The sequence below is a fragment of the Tenrec ecaudatus genome, chromosome 13 (genome assembly GCF_050624435.1).
Source record: "Tenrec ecaudatus isolate mTenEca1 chromosome 13, mTenEca1.hap1, whole genome shotgun sequence".
Lineage (NCBI taxonomy): Eukaryota > Metazoa > Chordata > Mammalia > Afrosoricida > Tenrecidae > Tenrec > Tenrec ecaudatus.
This window is the reverse complement of record NC_134542.1, coordinates 336,414-363,215: the sequence shown is the minus strand read 5'-3', so window position 1 is coordinate 363,215 and position 26,802 is coordinate 336,414. Positions and strand designations below refer to the sequence as shown.

The 26,802-nt window shown below is 49.4% G+C and overlaps 1 protein-coding gene across 1 annotated transcript in view; it reads right to left on the bottom strand.

Annotated features, from left to right (window-relative positions):
• Positions 1–26,138, bottom strand: part of LOC142424768 (contactin-associated protein-like 4) — a 129,015-nt gene extending 102,877 nt beyond the window's left edge. The window contains exons 1-2 of the mRNA XM_075530106.1: positions 26,039–26,138; positions 11,856–11,966 (exon numbers count right to left, since the gene is read on the bottom strand). Of these exons, the coding sequence (XP_075386221.1) occupies positions 11,856–11,966; positions 26,039–26,138 (211 nt within the window). The remainder of the gene's footprint in view (positions 1–11,855; positions 11,967–26,038) is intronic.
• Positions 26,139–26,802: the final 664 nt, after the last annotated feature.

The following is a 26,802-nucleotide window of genomic DNA, read 5'->3' as shown; positions in this document are numbered from 1 at the left end:
CACCCCTGTCCACTGCCACCCTTCCTGACCTGTGAAGGGCATTCACCACCATGCTTCTCCCTACGCCCACTTCCAGACCACGCTCCCTCCCCCACTCCTCCACCCACCCCCGGCCAGCCAGCCAGGGCCAAGAGGTGGCGGACAGCAGAGAAGTTCATGAGCAGCGCTGTTTGCTAGGATCCATCTATTAACAAAAGTTATACATAAGGAACATTTACACTCAGAGTTTGAAGTCATCTTGAGAAAATCGGAGTAGCTGTAGGTACAAACGATTAATAACAGTGTCTCCTGGGCACATTCATTTGTTTGAGCATCTGTTCTCCAAGGGCAGTTGATTCATATCACAGGTGAATTATATGTAATAAAACTACCGGAGCAAGCCAAAGGCAAGAATATCTGCTGAACAGAAATAAGTAGATCTACAGATAGATGACAGAGAAGCAGAGAGGCAGATAGATAGAAGACAGATAAGCTTATTAACAACCTGAGTCATACAGCTGACACAATCTTTCTTACTGAAAGTGAGGCCCATTGTCACAGTAATTTCTTTCACCTCATATGCATGTGATTGGTCATAGATAGATGATATATATATAGACAGACACGTAAGTAAATGAATGATCAAGGTAAGTAGGTAGATACTTAGTAAATAGATGAGCAACTGATAGACATTTAGATACAGATAGACAAAGATGATAGATTATATATATATATATATATATATATATATATATATATATATATATATATATAGAGAGAGAGAGAGAGAGAGAGAGAGAGAGAGAGATAATAGATGCTAGATAGGTGGATGGGTAGATGGATGGATAGCTAGCTAGCTACATGATATATATGATAGATAGAGGATAGATATATAGGTGATATATATATATATATATATATATATATAGAGAGAGAGAGAGAGAGAGAGAGAGAAGGTGATGGATGGGTAGATAGCTAGATGACAGGTAGACAGGTGATAGGTATCTTGTTGTCAGGTACCGTGTGGTCAGTTCCAATCCATAGCAACCCCTGCAGAACAGAATGAAACACTGCCCAGTCCTATGCCATCCTCATTGTTGCAGCCTCCGTGTCCATCCATCTTTCCAAGGGTCTTCCTCTTTTCCACTGACCTTCTAACTCTCCCAAGCATGTCATCCTTTTTTGAGAGACTGGTCTCTCCTGATGGCTAACTAAAGTCTGTCAGACAAAGCCTTGCCATCCTTGCACTTAAGGAGCAAGACGGATTTCTTTGTTCTTTAGACAGTCCATGATACTTTCAATATTCCTCTCCTGCACCATAATTCAAAGGCATCAAATCTTCTTTCACTGTCCTTATTCGATGTCCAACTTTCGCATGCAGATGAGGGGAATGAAAGTACGATGGCATGGGCTCACTCTCAGCAAGCAAGATTCCGTCACTTGCATGGCTCGGGCTGGTGATGAGCTTGCCTCAAGCCACCTGTTCAAAGCACCTCCTTGAGGGCCGACCTCTTTTTTGCTGTCTATCTACTTTACCATGCAGGATGTCCTTCCCTAGGGGCTGGTCTCTCCCGACAACATGCCCAAAGTATGCGAGACCACATCTTGCCTCTAAGGAGCACTCAAGCCTCACTTCTCATGAGACCCATGCTACTTTCAACATTCTTCTCCAGCCCACAATTCAAATGCATAGATGCTTCTGTCTTCTTTATTCAATGTCCAACTTTCACATGCAGATGAGGCTATGGGAACACCATGGCTTGGGTGGATCAGGCACACCTTAGTCCTCAAAGTAACATCCTTGCTTTTCAGTACTCTAAAAAGGTCTGGTGCAGCAAATTTACCCAGTGCAGTCAATGATCTCTTGACTGCTGCTTCCATGAGCATCAATTGTAAATCCAAATAAGACAACCTCCTTGACAACTGCAACCTTTTCTCCATTGATCATGACCCTTGGGTCTTCTTGACATCGAGTCGCATGACCCCAGTGTGCAGAAGTCAAAGGCCTGTCCCTGCAGAAGCCCTCCCTGCACACCCTTTGTGATAGTTAGGTTTATTGTGTCAACAAGGCTCCTGTAGGAACATGTGGGTAGAGGGTAATCAGGTTGAAACTTGATTGGAAGGTATCCGAGATAAATGATTCTCTGAGGCTGGCTTCTTCCTCACTTTTCTTCCTAGTCATCGGACCAGCATGCTGCTTGCCTGAGCTAGTGATGTGTTCCCTGTGGGCTGAGCCCACCTGTGGATTGTGTCACTTTGAGGTGCATTGCTAGAGCTTGTGGAGCCATAGGGAATTTTGCTTTGTTCTCTCATTACTGGCCTCTGTTGAGTTGCTTAGGAAACTCTGACTGGATCTCCCCACCCTTTCCTGCAAACACTGCACAGTTCCACCCCCTGACAGGGATCAGGTAAGGATGAGGGGCCTGTGTGGAGGGCCCGTGCACAGCCTGGGGGGACACAGATGCCACTGGGCCTGGGCTGTGCTCTCCACAGCACCATGGACCTACTTCCATGCTGTTTCTCACGGGGTCTTCAGTCTGTCTGTCCTTCAGACCCTGACACCCCCAGCCCTCCCTCAGCATCTAGGCTCTTTCCTCCCTGGCATTCTCACAACAAGCCCCCCATGGCTGCCAGGATGTGCCTCCTCGGCTTCTTTTACACACAAAGTCGATTTGTCTCAAAGGAAGGGGTAGATTACACATGAGTGCCCAGGGAAAGATGGCCATGCAGAAACGGCACGGGGAGGCCATGGGGGTAGGGGGCTGGGGGAGGGCAGAAACGGTGCAAATGAAGACGGCGGCTCTGAGGTAGGCAGGGTGAGCGTTTGCTGTTTGAGGAGAATGCACCCCAGCCTTTCAGGGGATTGTTTCCCTGCTAAGGCTCTGGAAGGTGGGTGTCCTAAACTTACCGTGTGGGCTGACAGCTGTGGGGAGCTGCGTCAAGACCTTCCACCTGTCTGTGGTCTCTTGAAAGTCCCCATGGCCACAGCTGACAGCTTCCTGCACACCCAGGACCTCCGGGAGGGAGGCCTGAAGGGAGGCCTGGAAGAGCCCCTATGCAGTGCTTCTGGGAGACCAAGGGCGGCCCGGCTCCAGAAACCACCCCAGAGCACCTGCTGGTACAGCTAGATCCCAACCAACAGAGCTGGGTGAGGAAAGCTCCGCTCTAATCACCTTATGGATTGATAATGGGTATTGATGTCCACTGCTATGGTTACAGAGGATCATTCTCCTACGTGTGAGGCACTGAGAACTCAAACTTGTCACTGGCTCCGCTTAAGAATATCCATGTTGGGAGGTTTGGGAGATGGTGCAGAGCATTTATACTGGGGTGTTGGTGTGAGAAGTGACACTCTCTCTAATCTCCGTGTCCACTAGTGTAGAGGGACATCAGTCTCATGGCCAAGAAGAGTGGCTGCCAGGCTGAAGTGACATCACATCTCAGGTTTGTACCGGCTCCCCGCAGTACCCCTCACCATGGGATCTGCGGCCGTTCACACCACCATCATGAGATCCCACATGCGGGTTCTGCAGCAGAGGCTGTGGCAGGGAGGCGGCTGCAGTTCTTCATGGCAATTCTGAAACTCGGGTGCTCCTCCGAGAACATGAGAGGGGAAAGCAGGTGGGAAGGCTGTGGGACCTGCCCCAGTGACCTGTGAAGCTGCAAGAATGTAAAACACAGACCCTGTGGCTCACAGCCACCCCATCCCCCTGGGGGGATAAGGAGTCTCCACATGGGCCAGGGACAGGCCACACAGGTCAGTGTGCAGAGTGGGAGGCAGTGCCCACGTGCACTCAGGTGTTCCGTGTGTCTTCTTAGTGCTGCAAAGTCAGCTGAATAGAACCGGATGTGGATAATGTCTTCCTGGACATAGTCTACACAGAGATGCATTTGCAATAAAGGTCCAAAGGAGACAAGTGGGAGTGTGGCCGTTACATCACCTCCGGTCAACTTGTCAGGGGGGGAGTCGAGCCTGTCAATCAGGTCGCAGCTGGATGACCTCATTTGGAGGTGCCACGGAGATAAACAGCTCACTGGAGGCCAGCTACATTCTCTCTGCTTGTCTCCCTGTGAGACAGTCCTGTTGACAAGCCAGATGGAGCTACACTGATGCAGCCAGAGTCTTGGAGCGGGAGGAGCCACGTGAGGACCCCCACCAGCACTAAGATGCTTCCACCGCCACTGGATTCACAAGACCCTCCACCCACTGGCTGTGATCTTCCTGCGCTCGGCATCATTGCATGAATCGTAAGAGGAATGTACAGACTGGTATCGACATATGGGCTAATAGCAGACTTATGGACTTGGTCTGGGATATTTCCTTAATGTACAATTGCTCTTTGATATCAAGTCCCCTCACACACATATGAGTGTCTGTGAATGTGTTTCTCTAGTCAGCCCAGACTAACACAGGATGCAGAGCCCTCAGAGGCTAAGGGAAGTGGGTGGGTAGTCCAGTGAGAGTTACAACCACCTACTGTTGGGTTTAATGTAACAGAAAGGCCACACAGAGCAACAATGCCACAAAAGTGGGGGAAAGGGACAGAAGTGTTTCTGAGTAATGTTTCAGTCCATCACTGGAATCGACTAGTATAAATCTAAAGCTGACTCTGATAACTGAAGCTGGAAGGAAGGCCCTCGACGGGTGGGTGGACACATGGCTGGAGCACTTGTGGGGAGGAGCAGTTAGGGCCTATGGCACGTGGGTCGGTGTGGATTGGAGCTGACTTGACAGACCCGAGCACCACAACAGCTGGAGTTTCATTTGCCAACTCCAGAGGGGTTGGGCAGCAGCACAGTCCTGCTCGGGGTTAAAATCGACGTCTTGCTTGCCCTTCTCAGCGAGGCTGCTGTGCCTCCGCTGACGTGAACTGGAGAGTGTGCAGTTCGCTTCCCGTCCCTACACAGTGGGTTCTCACAAATCAGGGGCTCGCTGTGGTAAGAACAGCAGAGTGAGAATGAGCACTGAGAAGTAACTCCACCAGCAGAAGGCGGCCTTAGCTGGGACAAGCTCAGCCTGTGGGCAGATCCCAGCTGACTGCACAGCTTAGCTCTGCAGAGAAACGTGGACATGATGTTCAGAACCTGAGTTGAAAGGACCACACAGGACCCCGCTGGTCAGCAGGGAGTGCGGGTGGGTCCTGGAGGACCTCCTAGGAATATTTTCCAGAGGAGGGGGTCCTATCCAGTTCTCTTGACTGACATACAGAGTGGCTGTGAGTCAGGACCGACTGCCTGGCTCCAAGGGTAACACCACCCCGTGAGCAGGACCCCTGCTTCTGTCCATCCCAAGAGGACGAGTACTCGACCCCAGGGTCATCGGGGTCTCTCCCTAACAGCCTGTCACCGAGCAGGTTGCCTTTAAGTTTTACTAATCAACATGCTTTTTTATGACCCTGCTGATGGTTTCAAGTTGGAGAACTGTCTCCTTGAGATTCTGCAGTTTCCCCCTAACACGTTGCACTCTTCCGTTTTACTGTTACACATATGACCCACTTTGGTAAGAAGAGCGAGGCTCTGGTTGAAGTTCTTCCTTTCCGTGTTTTTGGCTATGAGTGTCCACTTGTTGAAGGCCCTCTCTCCTCAGTTAGCTGCTGTCCTATCTCTGCCCACATTGAGGTGTGTATACTTGTCCACACATCTGTCTGTGCTCTGGGTTCCAGCCTCTCCTTCAATGTATCCACTCCTCCACAAACATCAGATAATCTTGATTGCTGTTATTTTATAATGTCTTAAAAATGAGGTAGACTAATTACTCCTACTGTGTTTTTTTTTTTTTACAATTTTGGTTAATTGCATTCCTCCACTATTTCATATACATTTTATAATCAGCTTGTCTCTGGCTTAAAAAAAACTTGCTGGATTTGAATAGGAATTTCGTTAAAATGTGTATATGAGCTTGGGGATATTGAGGGAAACTTACTCTGTGTGAGCTGCCAGTCCGCAACAGTAGATGCTATTCCATTTGCTTAGTCTTTGATTTCTTTTGTCATACTTGCATGGTTTTAAATATACAAGTGATCATTTTGTTAGATTTACACTTATGTAAGTCATTTTTAAGCAATTGTGACTGGTACTGGGTTATTAATTTTAGTGTATATAGAACTATAGCTGATGTTTACAAGTTTATTTCACAAACTTAAACAATGTATTAGTTCTAGGAGAGTTTTTTATAAAGATTTTGGGGAGATTTTCTAAATAAAATCACATCACTTACTTGTCTGGGGTTTCTCTGGAGACAAGTGTTCTGAGAAGGGAACGTGGTAGATGGGAGCGGAGCAAGGGAGGGGCAGGGGATGGAGAAAGACCACTACAGACCACATGGAATTTCCACTTAGAAGTCAGGCATACATGGAAATAACTACAGCCCATGACCGAGCAAGGTGATTCCAGCCCGTTCAGGAACAGGTATTCACAGGCCACTCTGTTCCTCAATCAACTCCTGACGGCCTTGACTTTACTTGTCCAACCTAGACATTACATTTGGTTTGACTTGAATTTCTTAGTTTTCAATGATCTCCAAACTATTTATCGCACACATTTTAGCTCGCATCTTACATCTCTGCCACTCACACCTCCTCTTGTGCTTGCTTTTATCCTCTTGGCCTTCAGTCAGACCTTATTACTGCCTGGTAATTTCCTTCGGTTGACTGGGAACATTTGTTTCTGAACGTCGAAATCGTGCTAGACTTAGGGTGATTTCCTAATTGACTTGTGCTTCTAACAACCTTGCCTGATCCATTCCATCAGGGAGGAGCTTTTTCACGCCTTCGCTGTGCCAATCATGAATACTAGATGACTCTAGTTCTGGTGACTATGAGCTGGGCAGCTGACCACAAGTCAGCTGTTATGGGGAAGGAAGACAGGGCTATCCACCCCAGTCAAGAATAACCGTCTCAGAAACCCACACGGGCAGTTCCACCCTCTCTGGTAGGGTCCCTCTTAGACCGGATAGTGTCAATGGCAGTGAGATTAGTGGTGGTGGTCTGGTCACCGCCCCACCCCCACCCTGGACAAATACACCTGGGAGCCTAAAGCATGGCTTGTGGCTTGTCCCTGGGCACCACCCTCTCCTAGGTGGGCTCTGACGCTCAGTTTTGTAGTGGTACCAGCAAATCTGAAGACCCATTCTCAGCTTCGGCACTCTCAGCCGGGGCTTCACTCTCCAGTGCCCATGTGCACAGTAGCACAGCCGCAGCCACTCTCCTCTTGGTCTGAGGGTCTGCATCGGGGCCTGGGCCTCTGTCCTGCTTTGTGTCCCCTCTGCCTTGGTAGTTTTCCAATATATTCTTCTTTTTCTTTTTGTTGGTCTGGCCTTTCTGGTGTTGGTCAGTGTAGGCTGTATGCAGTCGGTGCTGGTGGAGGCAGGGCTCAGTGTGCTGATGTCTGGTGAGAACTCCAAACCAAACCCACTGCCACTGAGTCGATGCCGGCTCGCAGTGACACTGTAGGACAGGGCAGAACTGCCCCTGTGGGTTTCAAGGACTGTAACTCTGTATAGGAGTAGAAAGCCTCATCTTTCTCCCACAGAGCAGCTGGTGGTTTTGAACCGCAGACACTGCGGAATTGCAAAATGCTTCTGTGAACCCGGATCTGGGTCCTGCTGGGTGCTTCTGGCTGGGTGCTTCTCGCATCCTCTGTGTGACGTCATCCAAACAGGGGCCTCGGTTCAGTTGTCTTCCAGGTAAAGTGAGGTGATGGTGGGCATGGCTGTGGAGTGCTCTGCTCATCCCCAGACAGATTTGGCTCCTGCCAAATACAGCGTATTGACACTTACAACTTAGACTGGGTGCCAGTGTGACGGTGTCCTGCCCACGAGGGGTCCTCTAGCTGGGCTTTAGACCTGCTTTCTTGTCAATGTAACACAATAAACACAAATTCTCCAGTGAGCCCTCTTTATAGGAATGGAGCGTTTAAAAGCATTGCACTTTCACCGGGTGTGAGAAGTGGAAATCACCCTGTCGCTCTATGTGGCGGAGGGACGCTGAATTGGAGTGTCCGGTGATAGCTTAGAGGACGCAAAGTGAGCACAGTGGTTGAAGCATCTGATGGGCGGTTCATGAGGAGCTTCCTCTGTTTGGCTGGGGCTCCCAGGCAGCCTTTGGGGACTTCTCCCTTGTTCAGCAGTGAGGGGGAGGCACTGAAGTATACTGTGTGACCATGTGTCAAACAGCTGTGTCCTCAGAGTGAACCGGGGTCTTCAAAAGTCCATCACACCGCTGTCCACCAATATGCCCTGGGAGGGGGGCCACGCTTGAACCTCTGCCCTTGTTAGTTAGCAGCCCAACCCCCTAACAGTTGGCACCAGCAGCAAACTGAGCAGTTGACATTTGGAGCAAAGTGTTGGGCCTAGAGCTGGCTGGAGACCTGCCCCGGGGCCATCGTGATGAGCACTGTACAGCTTTCGGAAACCCTCCTTCCACCAGAGTACCAGGCGGCCTGCGGACCCCTGGCCGTGAACCTGGGACCCCTGCAAGCATCCCTTTCAGCCAGGGAGGCACCGTTTACCCCGGGAAAGCATTTGGGGGAGTCCGTGGAAGCCGCATGCTGGTGCTGGAAGGCACTGTCCACTGGTCTTGTGAAAGAAAGTCTCCTCGTGGTTTTCCTTGTCGTCCATGCAGACAGACACACGGGCATAACAATGTCTCGCCAATGCCCACTAAGCTGTCACTTCCCGCAATGTCCTCAGAGTGCATGTGTGTGGCTGTGCCTCCAACCCTTGCACCCTACCGCCCGGTGGGACTAACCCCATCACTGTGGTGGGAGACCAGCACCCATACTATTGGCAGAGATACAGGACACTCTAAGCACTACCCAGGCACCAGGTTGGGGAGCAGTGAGGTGCCCAGATAGCTCTGCCAGCCCCTGTGCAACGCTCCAGGAGGAGAAGGTGAGCTGCCCAGGGCATCGGGTACCAATCCGAAACTGCCCTGCCACCTCCTGCAGCCCAAGTGTGGTGCTCATCGGACCCAAGAGTTATCGCTTTTCTTCCCGATCCTCTTAGCTCAGAGGTCCCAGATGCTCCCTGGGGCGGCTGGTGTTTCCCGTGTTTCCGAGTCTGGGCCATTTGTTTGTTGGTTAGGTATTCCTGCTCATATCCCTTGTCAAGCCATCCTTCACAGCCTGGCCCAGATCTAATGAGAATGTTATGACCCTGGGAACATGCCTACCGCCTTCAATAACTCACTCTCAATTTGCAATTCCTTTGTGATCCCTGCAGGCTATCAGTGGGGAGGGAAGAAAATAAAAACTAATCAAAAACAATGAATTAGCAAGTAAAAGATAATTAAAATGGGCCATTTTAAACTTAATTAACATGCAAATAAAATTCATTAAGGTTGAAATCTTGCTTCCTTATGAGCTATAGGAAAATAAAGACAGGGGATTGTTTCCTAGGATGGAGGGTGTGAGCTATGTACATGGGGGGGGGGTATCAGTCACCCCACCCAAGCAGGCACCCTGATTAAAGGCAAATCAATACTGAGTGTAGAGTCCATGACTTCACCAGTTACCACTCTCCATCCCTCAGCCTGGGATCCTGGAGAGAACTTGATTGGAATGCAGAACCAAAAGAAAAAAGGTTACGTTTCTCCTAAAACAAGTACAGGCAGAGCAAGCACTGACTTGTCCCAAAGTCTTTCCTGTGTGTTGCTATTTTATTGGCACAGAGGAGCCCCTTTCTCCGGCCACAGCTTGAGTAAATGGAGTTGAGCTTTGGATCGAGGCGGTCATCTGAGTTCACCTGTTTGTCCAGGAGCGATGCTACTTCCCTCAGAGATCTGTTGGAAAATCAGAAGTAACAGAACCGAGAGAAAGAGGGAAGAAGGCCTGAGATGAGGCCTGGGAGGAACCAATGACAGTAGTAAATCCCTCTGCCTTTGCAATCCCTGTGCGCCCTTGGGTGCAGTGTAAACTGGTGGTGCTCTGACTGCTTGTGGGGGCCAGGCTAAGGACACACTAAACATTTGTATACAATGATAACTATTGAAACATTTCTAAATACCTGCATTGCAATGTATGTGGAGGATATCTCAATCTCTTTACCTACCGGTCTCTTTACATAAATACATATCTACCTACTTATATGTCTACCTACCTACCTGTCTCTCTACCTACCTGTCTTTCTTGTTATCTACACACCTCTCTCTATCTGGCAATCTATCGCTATCTGCCTATCTAGCCAGCTAGCTATCTACCTGTCTATGAAAATCTGAAATGCTTAAAACATCAAATATAAGTTATATATTTTTGGCCAAAGTTCACTGTGATAAATATTGAGAAGATCAAGAAGTTACAAAGAAATCAGAGGTGATTAAGACTGTGTGTGTGTGTGTATGTGTGTGTATGTGCGCGCTGAAGCACAGAATGAGCCGTGGGATCCTCTTACATGGTTATAGTTTTCACAAATTCTGTTTGCTCATCAAGGGTCAGATGCCCTCACTGTGGGTGTTGATGCATCATTCTTGCAAGAATCTTATGCGGAGGTCCAGGCAAGAAGTCTTTAAGGATGGGAACAGGACCCTAAGATGCCCACAGGCATGCTCCCCTGAAGTCCCCTTTCCTTCCAAGGGTGGAGGGTGGCTAGGGGGTTGGAAAGAACTGACACACTATTAAAACAAGGCCTTCTAGTGTCCAGCGAGAAGTTAGACAATGAACTTGGAGAAAGAGAGCCCTTTTGCAAACAGCCCCCGGCAGCCGCGGGAGCAGATGAGGTGCTGGGGACCCACATGGGGTAGGGACTGAAGGTCCGATGAGCAGCGCTTGTGTCCACAGGCCCGTGGGCGAGGGACGCGTGGCAAAGGCAAGCCTAAACACAATCCGGCCACTGAGAGGTGCTTAGCCAAGCATTCGTTCAGGAGCGAACTTTCAGCGGTCAAGTCTGCCGCCTGCTCCAATGTCAGCACACTCAGTCTCCATCTTACTTACAAATTCACACAGGACTAATGGAAACACTGAAAACTCCAAAACCCACTGCCGTCCAGTTGATGCCGGCTCACAGCAACTCCACAGGCAGAGTGGAGTGGCCCACGTGGGGGCCCAAAGGGGCAGCTCTACTGTCCTACAGGGTCCTGGTGAATTGGCATCAGCTGATGGCTGCAAGTTTGTTCTGTGTGAGCTACAAAGTTATAGGCCCTGGTGGCCCCACCCAGCAAGCTGATTGTAATGACAAGGTTGGCAGTTCAAAGCCACCAGAGGCTCTGTGAGAGAAAGGTGAGGCTGTCTGCTCCAGGAAAGATTTACAGCTTCAAAGATCATAGGGTTACTACGGAGGGGTCGGCAGTGCCCAGGTGAGTGGATGTGGTAATCTCTTACAGCAGCAACAGAATCAGCCGCCCCCTAGTGTTTGTTGGACTTGAAGAAGAAGAAGAAGTAAACCCTCAGGGCTAATGAGCCCATACAGAATGCACACGTGGGATCTGACATGTGTGTGCTGATTTTGGCTCTGCTATTGCCCCTCATAACTGCGTTATGTTTGCGCCTCTGTCAACCCATCCTGCTGAGTGTCTCCCTCTTGTTCCCCAACGCTCCACTGTAGGTAGCACGATGTCCCTGTTCCTTCTCCAGGGACTGGTCCCTCCGCCCCCCACCTCGAGAGCATGTGTGAAGCAGAGATGACATATAAAGGGACTTGGCATATCACAAGTACAAACTGTCCGATGTCCGGCCCATGCTACGCACGGCTTTCAGCTATGGCTGGCCTGTCCTCTGGGCACAGGGAGGACTTGCATGCAGGTCATGGTGGGCAGGGAGAGGACAGGCCTTGCACAGGTCGTGTTCCAGGACGTCTGTGTCGAGGGCCTTTGGAAGTTTGCTCGCATGCAGCACATCAGCCAGTCACTTGCAGTGCTGTTCCCGTGAGGGCAAAGCAGACTCACCATCTCGCCGGTTGAGCCGGGCAAACCTGGGACTGTGGCTGCTGGACAGGGCCGAGGAACTGCTGAAGGCCGAGGGTGGCAGGGTGGACAGCAGGGGCTCCTCGCAGCTGCCTGCCAGTGGGAGAGACAGCCTTCAGGTTAATGCCTCCTTACTGCATTTCCAACCCACACCCAAAGCATTCCGAGCCCCCAGAGCAAATGTTCACCTGGCTGGCCCGGCCAGCAGGAGCATGCTCGGGCATCTGCCTGTAGGGAGGCTGGTTATCTTATCAATATGCAATAGTCATGACATCTCTATGGTTAAAGACGGACGTTTACAAACCAGCATACAGAATAAAAGCAAAACATCAAGTCCCTAAGACATTGCTCCCAACTGGCCGGATGTGGTCCTTTACAGACAAGCCAAGTGTAGAGGCCCTGGGTTGGAGACAACGTTGTCTGGAACCCAGCTCCAGGCTACTCCTGAGAGTCCCCATCCATTCTAAGGACCCGTCTATGGGGTTCTGACAGTCTTTGCATTGCATTGGGTCAGTCTGCTGCAAGCACTCTTTAAAATGTTGAAAAGCCAGGATGTTGCTTTGAAGGCGAAGGTGCACCTGACTCAAGCCCTGGTATTTTCAATCACCTCCTGTGCACGTGAAAGTCGGGTATTGAATAAGGAAGACCAAAAAAGAGTCGATGCATTTGAATGATATGCTGGAGAAGAATGTTGAAATTACCATGGGTTGCCAAAAACCAACAAGTCTGTTCTGGAAGAAGTATTAGTATAGCCACAGTAATCCTTAGAAACAAAGAGGGTGAGACTTTGTCTCACATGCTTTGGACACGTCAGGAGACACCAGTCCCTGGAGAAGGACAGCATGCCTGGTCTAGTGGAGGTGCAGCGGACAGGAGGATGGCCCTCCACAGCTGGACGGATCCAGTGGCTGCCACCCCAGGCTCAAGCAGACAATTCTGAGGGTGGTGCGGGGCAGGACAGGGTTTCTTTCTGTTGCACATGGGGAGGCTGTGAGCTGGAACCTACTGGATGGCCCTGATGACAGCCACACCCACCCTCACCCTGTGTGAGCCCCTCCTCCATGCAGCAAATCCCTGACGCCTCCCTCTGCTCCTGTCTCCTGGGGGAGCCTGACTCAGGGAGGACGGAGATGGGGTGGGGCTACTCGTCTCCCCACCATGAGCCCTCTGTCCCTGTCCACTCTTACAGGAAGGCCAGCAGTGGGGAACCAGGATGGGGGGGGAGGCATTCTCCCGGGAGCTGGAATGCAAAGTGAGGGCTGGGAGGGGTATCTCTGTCCCCCACTGAAGAGTAAGCAGTGGGGGGTCAAAACCCACTGCCTATAAGTCCACGGCGACTCAGTGACCCCACAGGACAGAGGAGAACTCGTCCTTAGAGTCATTGAGACCATAAGTCTTAATGGGGCAACCTTATTCTCTCCTGCAGAACGACACCTGGCGGCTTAGAACCACCAGCATGGTGGTTGGCGGCCCGGTGCTGCAGACCTCCCTGTGAACCATCTGGATGTGCACCATTCTTGACAAACACACGGAACAAGGGATGCTGTCTTGGGTGAGGCTGGCATGCCAAGGGCCATGTCTGGACAGGACACAGGTCGGCCCAGCTTCTGTGCAGGGTGCTTGCTCTGCACCTTCGGCAGGAGGCCCTGGGATGGCCCCTCAGCAGCGACGGGGATGGCTAAAGCATCACCTACATCCTACACCTGCTGGTGGGCTGTGCTTGTCAAGTGCATCCGCTGGGGGCTGGTCACAGCAAACTCTCCCTGAACCCAGGACTAACCTCGGCCCTGACGTCCGATACTGAGGTGTGCAGTCGCGTTATTCTCCTCGGAGCTGACAAAGCCCCCCAGCGTTCAGGGGTGAAGGGGGACTGTTAATGTGTCCCTTTGCTCACAGAAAATAGTAAGCATGAATGACAATGTCAGCTACAATTGTCCACATAGAAAGTCCTCGGAGCTGAGGACAGAAAGAGGTGGACTACTGCCCCCCAGAGCAGTGCACACAGGCCCTCGGTGCAAGCTGGTGCCCAGGCCGAGCCCGAGCAGCCTGGACCACACTGCGCGGGGCGGGGACCTGCCTCTGCCCCCCCCAAGCCCCTCCCCCGCCCTGACCCTCCTCCTCAGCACATGCTCTCTGACTGACTGACCCCATTTGTGGTTTGGGTGCTGCAAACAGAACAAACCCTCTGGGAGGGGGCAGGGGGCAGGTGGGGATGTGTTATCCCCTTCTGTCCCCCGAACCTAGAACATGCCCACACATAATGGCCAGGTCAGAGCCAGGTCTGGGAAAGAGACAGCCCATCATGATCACACCGGTTTACCAGACAGTCTGCCTTCAGCACAGAAGGGATGCTGCTTGGGGCCTGTGAGCATGCTATTTCAGACACCATCAGGGTCACCCTCGGGGAACAGGGTCACCAGATGGACAGACAGAAGAGGAAGACAAGCCAGTGATCTGCTCTGGGAATTAGTAGCTATAAGGTCTGTGGAGGACGACTGGGGATGTGCCCGCTGCTCCGACGTGCCCCAGGAGAATGTGCTTGCTGAGCTGTAGAGGGGCAGGAGGGCCAGTCAGATGACAGTGAGAGGGACACACAGGAAAGGGCCCAACCACACCTGCGACCCTGAGGCTGACACCGGGCTGGGCAAGCATATTCTGATATAGCAAGGGTTGCCAGAAAGCTGGAGGAAATTGGTCTCTCTCTCTCTCTCTCTCTCTCTCTCTCTCTCTCTCTCTCTCATCTATCATCTATGCCAGTAAAATGCTACTCAAGAAATCAAAAGCATAGGGGGGCAGGGGGAAGTGCAGAGTGGAGACCCAAGGCCCAAGTGTCGACCAATGGAGATCCCCTCATAGAGGGGTTTAGGAGAGGAGATGGGTTAATTAGGGTGTGAGGTAGTATCGATGAAGAACACAGCTTTCTCCCGGATCCTGGATGCTTCCTCCCCCCAACTACCATGATCCGAATTCTACCTTGCAGGGCTGGATAGGACAGAGGCTGTACACTGGTGCATATGAGGGTTGGAGGTACAGGGAATCCAGGGTGGATGATACCTTCAGGACCAAGGGTGTGAGGGACGATGCTGGGAGAGTGGAGGGTGAGTGGGTTGGAAAGGGGGAACTGATTACAAGGATCCACATGTGACCTCTTCCCTGGGAGAGGGACAGCAGAGAAGGGGGGAAGGGAGACTCTGGACAGGGCAAGATATGACAAAACAACGATGTATAAATTACCAAGGGCATATGAGGGAGGGGGGAATGGGGAGGGAGGGGGAAAAAAAAAGAGGACCTGATGCAAGGGGCTTAAGTGGAGAGCAAATGCCTTGAGAATGATTGGGGCAGGGAATGTATGGATGTGCTTTATACAATTGATGTATGTATATGTATGGATTGTGGTAAGAGTTGTATGAGTCCCTAATAAAATGTAAAAAAAGAAAAGAGGAGAAAAAAATGATTAGGGCAAAGACTGTACAGATGTGCTTTATACAATTGATGTATGTATATATATGAACTGTGAAAAGAATTGTATGAGCCCCAGTAAATTGTTAAAATTAAAAAACAAAACAAAACAAAAAAAAAAGCATAGGGGGGAGGGTATAGATCTAAAGAAAAGATCAACACAGTCAATTAAATGTACCATCACACAAGAACTGTGTAGGTTTTGCACTGAGGTTTACTGTGGAAGTCTATTTACTTAACTAATAGATTGTAGTGGAAATTTGCCTTCCTAGATGTTGAAAGGCATATGATTATATTTAAAAATCATTTCCTGGTTTTGAAAAATCATCTCAGCCAATTAGTAATGTATGGATACTGAAATGATTAAAAGAGACCCTTCCATGTCAAAGCTAGCACCATCCTGTGAGAAATCACGAGCAACACCCAAATGAAAGGATGAAGTCTGACAAGGCCACCTGCTCTGGACGCCATTCTTACCCAGTGTGCTTCCAATGGCAGTCCTGAACCAGACCGGAAAGCCGACTTGCTCCCATCTACTGACACCCAGCCTGTCCGCTCTGTGTTTGGCAGCCAAGGGCCACAGCTGCATGAGGGGCCAGCCAAGGAGGGGGCAGAGCAAAGAAGGAGGGGCGCCTTTGCATCGAATGCTGGCAGAGACTATCTAGCACCCCCGTGCATCAATGGACGGGCAGAAGAGTGAATGGAAGGCACGGCAGAAAGCAAGTGCTTAGAGCTGGGCTGGTGAGACTCCCTCTGACAACGTGCTCTGGGTGGGTGACCCTGCCCCCCAACCCCCCAGGACATAAGCAGAGGAAGCCCCAAGGAGGCTCCTGTCCCTGCAGCCACTGCTTCCAGGGGCCGTGGCATGGGTTTCACCCTGCCCGGCACAGTCTTCTCCTCCGGTGATTGCTGTTCAAACTGAAGCCCATTTCCGTTGCAGGGTTGCTTTTTCGACAACACACTACTTACTTTGCCCGGCACATGGTGCCCTTCTGCAGGAATCGGTCTCCCCTGGTGACGTGTCCAAAATCCGTGAGATGAGGTGTCACCCTCCTCACTTCCCAAGAGCATTCTGACTGCACTTCTTCCAGGACAGTCCACACGATGTGCCGTGTGCTTCACACACGCTGCCCTGGAGCGGCGTGGATTCCTCTTCAGTCGCCCCAGTCCCTGGCCAGCCTTCTCAAGCCTCTGAGGCGGTTGAAGACACCACAACTTGAGTCAGGTGCAACCTATGCTTCAAAGTGACACATTTCCCTTTTAATGCTTTAAAGAGATGTTTTGCAGCAGATTTGATCAATATAATTAGTCATTTGATTTCTTGGCTGCTGCGTCCATGGCTATTAATTGTGGACCCAAGCGAAATTAATCCCTTAGCAAAGTGGATGTTTTCTCCACTTGGGGGAGCTCTGGAAACACAGTGGTTCTGATTGCAGGTCAGTCATGCAAACCCACTGGAGAAAGAAAGGCAGGGCTTTCTGCTCCTATAAAGAGTTAGAGTCTCGGCTCTACCCTGTCCCGCAGGTTTGCTATGAGTCGGGGTGGACTCCGTGCAAGCGGACTTGTTTGTTTGTCTGTCTGTCTGGGCTTATCGTGATATTGCTCATTGGTCCAGTCGTGAGAATGCTTGGCTTCTTATATTGGGTGTAAGCCATCCAGAAGGCTGTAGTCTTTGATTTTCATCAGTAATTTCTTCAAATCCTCTTTGCTGTAAGCAAGCCAGGTTCTGTCAGAGGTTACTACTACTAGGTCTTCTTCTCATCCTGAGGCCATGGTGCAGCTTCTTGGAATGTTCGGTCAGTTTACAAATTACACTGGGTAAACCTGCTACATAAGCTCACATTAAATGGTTAAAGAGCGAGGATGTCACTTTGAGGACTGAGTGGCAGAGGTCACGGCATTTTCAGTCGCCTCCATGCATGCGGCAGTTGGATACTGAGCAAGGGAGGCTGAAGAAGAAGAGTGCAATTGGGTTAGGGTGCGGCGAAGTGCCACGGGCTGTCAAAGGACCAACACATTTCTCCGGGCACAAGTGTAGCCAGGCTGCTCCTTAGAATCGAAGACGGTGAAACTTCACCCACGAACTTCCGACGTGCTGTCAGGAGAGACCATCCCTGGAGAAGGACATCATGCTCGGTAGAGAGCCAGCAAAAAAGAGAGGACACCCCTCAAGGAGCTGGACAGACAGCAGCTGCAGCAATGGCCTCCAACACAGGGCATCTGTGAGCTCAGTGCAGGACCAGGCAGTGTCTCTACTGAACACAGGGTTGCTGCAAGTCAGAACCGACCACATGGCACCGAACCACAGAAACTGTCCAAACGGAGTAAAATGCCGCCTTTCCTGATTTCCACCAGGCAGAGTTTCTGCTCTGCTTGGATGACTGACTCGCTCTTGGTATTTGCATGGTTTCTGTATGAGCGCAGCTTTCTAGAATTCGCACTTCTCATGATTTGCTAGGACCTACACAGTGGGATGCCATTGCATAATAATGTGCAGCCACACATCTTTCTGGTGCTCTCTGATTTTAGCCAATCTTCATCTGACATCAGCCGTGATACCCTCAGTCCATGCCCTTTTCTGAATCTGGCTTGAATTCCTGGCAGTGCCAGGTCTATGGACCTCTGCAATCATTTTCCAGTTATTTTCAGCAAAGTTTTACTTGCATATGAGATTAATTATAGAATGCAATAGTTTCCCCTTTTTGACAGAGCCACTGTCTTTAGAATGGCACAGCTGTGAGTGGACTGGGCTTTCCCAGTGTCTCGGTCTAGACAAATGAGCCTTCAAAGCCAGATTCATTGCTGTGAGTCCGACCCTGTAGAGCAGGGGGGCGCCCCTGTGGGTTTCCAAGACTAACTCTTTATGGGAGCACAAAGTCTCATCCTTCTCCCATGGAGAGGCTGGTGGGTTTGAACTGTTGACCTTGCAGTAGCAGCCCAACACACAACCACTCCACCACCAGGGCCTGGTGGAGTGCTTCTAGCATTGTGTTATTTGTCTAAACATGTCGATTGGTGTTCCATCAATTCCTGGAGGCCCGTTTTTTACCAAGGCCTTCAGTTCAGCTGGGCTTCCCCCATTAGTACCATCGGTTTTGATCATTGGCTGTACCCTGAAAGGTTGCACATCTGACAATTCTTCTGGGTTCAGTGGCTTCCTGAACTCCTCCCATCTTCTTTGGTTCTTCTATGCCACGCCCCCATGCCAACCCTCCTCTTGCCCCCGTTCTACACACACACACACACACACACACACAAATTTCCTTCAATATGCAACAGGAGGCTTGGATTTTTCTTAAGTTTTTCCAGAGGGAGCGTGTGTTTCATTTCCCACTTGAGGTCTTTGCACCTACGTTACAGCGTTTCACTTGTCATTCTGAGCTGTCCTTTGAAAGCTGCTGATCCACTCTCCTTTGATCTGATTAGCTACTTGATGTTTCTAACCAAGTGTCACATGTAACATAGAATCATTTAGATGGAGAATAATCACAGAGGAAGAATACAGTAACCAATACATCTCTGTCTTGAATGGGTTTTTTGGCTCTTGGAGAAAACGTAAGAGTAAGCTTTGAGATCTAGTTTTTGACAGAGGTTCTTAGACATGCTGATGGCTGCCCAACCTGAATGATATAGCTCGCAATGGCAGAAATGGCCAACGTTTTGTAATATTGACCAAACTGAGTCAATAAACCAAAACCAAACTCATTGCCATCAAGGCACTGCTGGCTTATAGCGCCCACCCCACCCCCACCCCCCGCCTCAACCTGGTGGGTTTCTGAGACTGTAATTGTTTACAGGAGTAGAAAGCCCAGTCTTTCAGTCCCAGGAGCTACTGGTGGTTTCAAACAACCAACCCTGTGACCCCAGCCCAACATGTACGGAAATACAAGTATATTGCTCACGGGGCTATAAGCTCCGCAAGGGGAAGAACATGGCCCTCAGTGTCCCCTTCACTGTCCTCTCGTCTACAACAGCGCCTGATAGAAAGACAAACTTCAAATGAGGGCTTGAATCATCATGTGTTTTACCCTGCAGCTTTAATGCAGCACTTTGACTTCTTCTCCTGGAGAGTGTGGGCAAATTAATCTTCACCGTTTTATTATCCCTGAGATAATCATAATCACATTTTGAAGTACCACTAAAATAACAGTGAACCGGTTAAATTAATTTTCAAAAATCACAATAACTAAGTAAGAGAACAAAAGAAATAAAAAGAGAGTTTGGGAATAAAAATAATTTAAGTATACCAACAGTTTATATGTAAAATGAGAGGTATTTAAAGAGAAAATGTTGTATGCTTTTTTATTTAATAGTTTTTAGCTGGCCGTTTAACGTTGGGATATAATTTTCCTTAGCTGTGGAGAGATGTCTTTATCCTGTAACATTTTAGTATTGTGAAGGGAAAGCGTTACAATGTCTCACAAGGACTCTAAGGAAGTAAGGCTCTATTCTGGAGTTGCTGGCCTGGTTATATTGTTTAACAAACGGAGACTAATGTCTCTGTTCACCAGGTGCCAGTGAAGTCTTAGTAGCTGCATCATCAGAGTCGTTGGAGGAATGCTATTTGTGTTTTCAGAGTTTTAGTAGAAAGCCTAGGTTCACAAGAAACAATTTTCCCCATCTCTTTAGAAAGATCTTTAAAAACAAAAACCTCTTCTTGACTTTTTGTAATTGTGGTCTCATACACATTTGTCCTTTTTGTCTAGACTGACTTCAATCATCATGATGGTCACCAGGTTCATGCACATTCCCAGGCGTCTCAGAGTCCTTGCTAGTCTTTAACCCTGTGAAGTGTTCCACTGTGGGTGCCTATCAAGGTTTGCTTATCCATTCTTCCCTTGGTGAGCACAGAGGTGGTTTCCTGTTTGCTGCAATGGACGTGGGTGTGCAGATACATACTTGTGTCATGGCTTGAGTGTCTCTAAGATACACACCAAAGCTGATGGATTGCTGGATCATACAACGGTGAAGCCACTGTGAAAAACAGGATGGAGCTTCCTTAAAACATTGGGAAAAAAAGAGAGCTTCAGCTACTTGAACACCTGAGGGGAGAAAATATTGACGTTGTCAAGGATTTCGTCTGGCTTGGCTCCTCCATCAGTGCTCAGAGAGCAGCAGTCAGGAGGGCAGCAGATTCAGTGCCTGGGGCATGTCTGCTGCACAAGACCTCTTTAGAGTGTTGAAAAGCAAGGAGTTTACTTTGAGGCCTAAGGTACACATGATCTAAGGCATGGTATTTTCAATTGCCTCATAGGCATGTGAAAACATGAACAAGAAGAACCAGAGAACAGATGAATTCAAAATGTGGTGCTGGCCAAGAATCTTCAAAGTGAGCACAGCCAGACTACTTCTTAGGGACACAGATGGAGGGACTTTGGGCATGTTGTCAGGAGAGACCAGTCCTGAGAGAAGGACATTGTGCTTGGTAAAGTGGAATGTGTGCCGCAATAGGGTCGAGCACAGGGACCCTGGTGAGGACAGCGCAAGCCCAGGTGCTGTTTTGCTCTGCTGTGCACGGGGTCACTGTGGGTTGGAACTGACTCCTTGGCTCCTAACAACAACAACTTGAACCCTCACTGGGATACACATAAAGTTCAACCACTAGAATGCTCCTACGCCACGGACCTGCCAGCATGCAAGAAGGACGGGTGTCATGGGCACCTGTCTCAAGGAAGGAGCTCGCTGCAGGCCATGGTGCCAGCCTGTGCTCTCTGACAGTCCACCACCGAGGTCTGCAAAGGGAGCCACAGCTCCTGGGGAAGGGGGAGGAGGAGGAGGAGGCGTGTGCCTGGCGAGCTGGGTCACCTGTCTGAGTTGTGCCCCCGGAAAGTATATGTTGAAATCTTAGCTCTTACACTTATGAACAGGAGCCCTGGGGGTGGTGTTGATTATGTATTGGGCTCCTAAGTGCAAGGTCAGCAGTTGGAAACCACTAGCCACTCCAAGGGAGAAATATGAGGCTTTCTGCTCCAGTAAAGAGTTAGAATCCCAGAAACCCACAGGAGTGGTTCTACTCTGTCTATATGGTCATTATGAATTGGAATCTACTTGATGGTGGTGAATTCGAGGTTTCAAAATCTATGAATATAATCACATTTGGCAATGGGGTTTTTATTGCTATTCTAATGAGGCTACATGGGTGTAGGGTGTGTCTTAAACGAGACCACTTTTGAGGTAAAAAGGAGTAGATTGGGCACAGAGGCAAGAAGCACAGACAGATGATGGAGATGTCACCTGGACATCACTCGGGACCTGAGAAACACCAAGTTGTAGAAGCTGAGACAAGTGTCTCGTCCACAGTGGACAGAGAGCCTTCCCCTAGAAGGTACACCTTGAGTTCAGACTTCTGGCTTCCTGAACTGCGAGAAAACAAAACTCTGTTCTTACAAGCTGCTCACATGTGCGTGGTATTTCTGTGGCATGGCAGCACCTGAGACAGTCACCCACCTGGCAAGTGACATTAGGTTGCAGGGAGTGAGGATTCCTTTCAAAACCATAGCCAACATCCAGGTCGCTGGCCTTGCTGAACATCAAGGACCTGCACTGAGCAAAGAGAAGGGCTGTGCTGGGCTTGCCGTGCTGAGAGGGTACTCTGGGCATGCAGGGACGAGCAGGAGTCTGGGTGGGATTCCGGGAGGCCTCAGGGTGGTGCTCAGTTAGTAAGTACTGAGGCATTTCTCTGATGCACTGCTAGAGGTGGGCCCCAGAAGCAGTGGGACTTTCCCTGGAGATAGATAACCTGTGAGTCACCAGCTGTGTAACACCTGGCAAGAAGGAAGAAAGGAAGTGCAGGCCAACTGGCCTCATGGAGATGCCCAAAGCTGAGGTGTCACGCAGACTGGCAGTACCAGTGGTAGCCTCCCCCCACACCCCCAAACGGACAGGGACTCAGCAGCACCACCAAGTGTTTCCACAACCAATCAAAACCCAACGAAACCAAGCCAGACCCAACCCACCGCCATGGAGTGGATTCCCATTCACTGTGACCCCATGTGGGGTGCCAAGACAGCCAGTCTACATGGGAAATGGCCTCTGCTTCCTCCCAGGGAGCAGCCAGTGGGTTGAACATTGGACACTTCACTCGCAGCCCCAGCAGCACCTCTGCTCTGGTAAACAGAGGATGGTGGGTGGGGGTGAGGGTGGGGGTGGAGAGTGTCTCAGAACAATCTGAGACATGATTAAGATGGTGTTCGGCTTTCCACTCACCTTGCTGATGCCTCACCACACCGTCACCGTCTGTCACGTGATCAAGCTAGGAATGTCTCCTGTGCCCTCTGGTGGGTGTCCATTGAGAGCTGGGATTAGGACCGCATTGTCTGCAGGAAGCCAATGCAGTGCTGTTCTCCTGCGTTTCTGATTTTGTCATCAGAACCCAGGGTTTTTAAACACACTCTTCCTCTTTGTCTGCAGTGACAGAGGCTGAGGACAGAGGCCTCCAGATTGGCACAGGGACTGAGGGACAGAGCAGGAGGAGCGGTGCCCAGACTCTGGGACCCAGTTTGTCTCAGACTTGGTGAGACATAGTGGCAGGCAGGCTGAGGGGCTGGGGACCAGAGAGAAACCTGATCGCTGGTTCAGATGGGCTGCAGCAGCCGACGAATGACTGTATCCTTACTGCTTATTGACCCTGACTTGTGGTAACCTATTGGCTTCCCTCATAAACCCCCTTAATCGTGCTGCTTAGCCAGGAGATCTGTGCAGCACGGCAAGGATATGTCAAGCCCAGCACACCTGTGGTGTCGTGTGGGGGAGTAGCTAGTGTCTGTCCCGGACTCAGAGAAGCCAGTTATTGTTGGTGGGTGCCATCGAGTCCCAGAGTGACCCTGTGCACCACAGGACAAAGCACCTCCTGGTCCTGTGTCACCCTCACAGTGGTTCCTGTGCCTGAGCCCATTGTTGCAGCCAGCCTTCCTCTCTTTGGCTTCTCCTCCACTTTACCAAGTATGACGTCCTTCTCCAGGGATTGGTCTCTCCTGACAATATGCCCGAAGTACATAAGACAAAGTCTCCCTCTCCTTGCCTCTAAGAAGTATCCTGGTTATTCTTTACCTGGCAGATCCACTTGTCCTTTAAGCTGTCCATGGTACTTCCACTATTCCTCTTCGGCACCATCACTGAAATGCACCCATTCTTCTTTGGTCTTCCTTATTATTGAATAAGGAATAAGGAAGTCCAACTTTCACATACCTATGAGGCCATTGAAGACACCATGGCTTGTGTCAGGCATACCTTAGTCCTCAAAGTAACATCCTTGCTTTTCAATATCCTAAACAGGTTTTGTGTAGCACTTAGCTATTGCAATGCATCCTTTGATCTCTTGACTGCTGCTTCCATGAGCATTGATTGTGGATCCAGCAAGTTAAAATCTTTGAAAAGTCACCCTTTCCTCCATTTATCACAATGCTTCCTTTTGGCTCCAGTTGTGAGGATTTGGGTCTTCTTCACATTGAGCTGCAATCCCTACTGAAGGCTGCCATCTTCATCAGCAAGGGCTTCAGTTCCTGCTCCCTTTCAGCGAGCAAGGTGGTGTCATCTGCATAATGAAGGCTGAGCACAAGCACCCCCCAACCACTGAGTGGGAGTTGCAGAGACTTGGGTAGATGAGCCATGTTCAGAAACATGACGCCTCCACAGAGTGGACAATGGACTTATTTACTGAGAGAACCGGGCCTTTCACATGGAGGAATACATCTGTTATATGCTTACTTAACTTGTGGAAACAAGAAAAACAATTTCTGAAATACCTGATTAAATCAAACATTTTATCTCACTTAACACAATATGCAAAATAATTGTGGATTTGAAATCTTCATGAAAATTAGTGACAATGTTAAAAAACAAACAACAAAAATATTCTTTGTCATTGAGTCTATTCCAACTCATAGCAACCCTATAACCAAGCAGAAGCCAACCCCACAGGACCCGGGAGAACTGCCAAGACTGTTACTCTTTATGACAGTCCCACTGAGCAGCTGTTGGTTTTGGTTTTGAACTGCTGACCTTGTGGTTAGCAGTCCGAGATGTAACCACTAGCCCCTAGGGCTCCAGGCGCTCTGAAACTTTGTAGCCACACTAACGGCCCCAGGAAATCACTTTTCCTCTTGCTAGTAAAAGCTTCCATGGCCGTGCTCTGAATTGACAGGGGGAGACAAAGTGGTCCACATGGAGTTATGGATGTGCAACTTCAGTGTCGGAGGGGGTTTAAAGGTGAAAATCACCTGCTGCCCCTCTCTGGGGCTGACAGGCACTCTCTCACACACTCACTTCCTTTCTCGGCTAAAATCATTTTGTAGCCAGCAAATCACGCACTGAGGAAGTAGTCTTTTCTAAGTCAGAACTAGTCTCCAGCTGCAACCGAGAGCATTTTCTTGCCCCGAGAGAACTCGTTTCAAGGACCTTGTGGTTTCGATGACATTAATAGCGTGAATTAGATGCCCTCGACTTAACTAGGACAAGTTAACGAGGTTCTCTTGCGCAGCATGATACGACTTAGACTCCACCAGCAAAAACTCTCTCTCTGAGGAAAAGCCTCAGATGCTAATATCAAATGATCTCATTTGGCAGCTTACAGCAAACCAAAACTTGCTGTGTAGTTGAACATAACAGTTGAACACAGTTTAAGCTTTAATTAAAGAACCATGCATAGAAGAAAGTAGTCAGACAATGTACCTGACAGACTAGTCTTACTCTACAACCACCACGGTCTGGGACCTACTCAGGGGCAGTGGGTTTGGGTTCTAGCTGACCTTTCTGTGGGACAGAATGCCACGGGATAGTTTCATGCTTTATTTGTGACTATCCATATTCTGTATTTATAGAATTCTATGTCCTATAATGCCGATAATGACTAATTCTATAACAACTGCCTCAACATTTGTAACACCCAGAACTCAGTCGTTGGAAAATCTAGAAATACTTTCTACAGTCCTCACTTACAAAACCTCTGCTGAGATTTTACTTCTCTTCATTTTGGATGTTATGTAGAATTTTAGTTTAAGGTAATTTTAAAGGGTTAGTTCAACTACAAAGGCCATGCTAACGTGAGGCACATGCTGCGGAACGAAGGGTGAGCGGGACCCAGAGCAGTAGGTGTTTGTCTTGGTTCTGGGGGGAACATCTACAACCTGGGAATTCCCTGGCAACTCGTGTCTTTGATGAAGCCCTCAGACCATATCCTGTCTCGGTGCCATCAAGGCAATGCCGGGCACAGGGACCCTCTAGGACAGGGGTGAACTACCCCTGCGGGTTTCTGAGATGACAGTGGGTGGTTTCCAACAGCCAGCCCTGAATGACAATGCAGGGTCACCCCACCACCAGGGCTCCTAGGGTTTACAGCTATCAGGCATTGGGGGCTGTCATGTAGAAAGACACTCCCGGAGTTCTGTCATCTCTATGAAGGGAGCTGGCTCAGTTGCTCATGTCTATGCCACTATGTCATTGAGTGGCATCAAGGCAGGTCCAATGCAGAGTACAGAATGAAGTGCTGCCCGGCTTGCGCCAACCTCCCAGCTGTCGCTGTGTGTGAGCCCATTGTTTCAGCCACTGTGTCAACCCCTCTTGTCAAGGGTCTTCCTCTACCATTTCCCCTCGACTCACTAGTCTTGATTTTCTTCTCTAGGGGCTAGACCATCCTGGCAGCATGTCTATATTATGAGATAAAGTGGTTTCTTTCTTTCTTTTTTTTGCCACGTCGACGTCTAACGCGCCTTCCGGCTGTTCTTCCAGGACAAATGTGCTGTCCTCCTGGAAGTTCAGGGGATGCTCAATACTCTCCACCAGCGCCACAGGTCGCAGGCACCGGCTCATTTTTACGTTTTCTTATTCGCTGTCCAGCGTTCACATGTCCATAAGGCAATTGAAAATACTATGTCTTGAGCCAGAAGGACCCTAGTCTTTACTTATTTATTTAATCTATCTTTTAAATGCATTTACCTTTATGAATTCATGTTTTTAAGCAGTTTTATTGACATATGATTTGCATACCACTCAACAACAGTTTAGATATAATAGAAAGAGTTATGCATTCAGGAATCACTGCTTAAAACTGCACGCAGGTGTGTTGCAGCAGATTTGTCCAATGGGATATTTTGTCTGATTTCTTGGCTGCAGATTCCATACGTGCAGATTATGGATCCAAGCAAAATAGTGACCGTTGAATCCTGAGTATATTCTCCATTCATCATGCTGTTGGTCTACTTAGGAAATCTTTTGTATATCACAGGTAGTTACTGAGTCTTCTGCCGATTCTCATGGTGACTTCTTCAAGTAGTCCAACTGCTCAGACAACTTGCTCAGCGTACAGAGTGAAAATCTGTGGAGAAGAGATACAGCGCTGGCACCCTCCTCTCCTGACTCTGAATCACACGACATCCTTTTCTTCTGTTGGGACAACTGCCTGTTACTCAGTGCCCAGGTGAAACTGCCTGTTACTCAGTGCCCAGGTGAAACTGCCTGTTACTCAGTGCCCAGG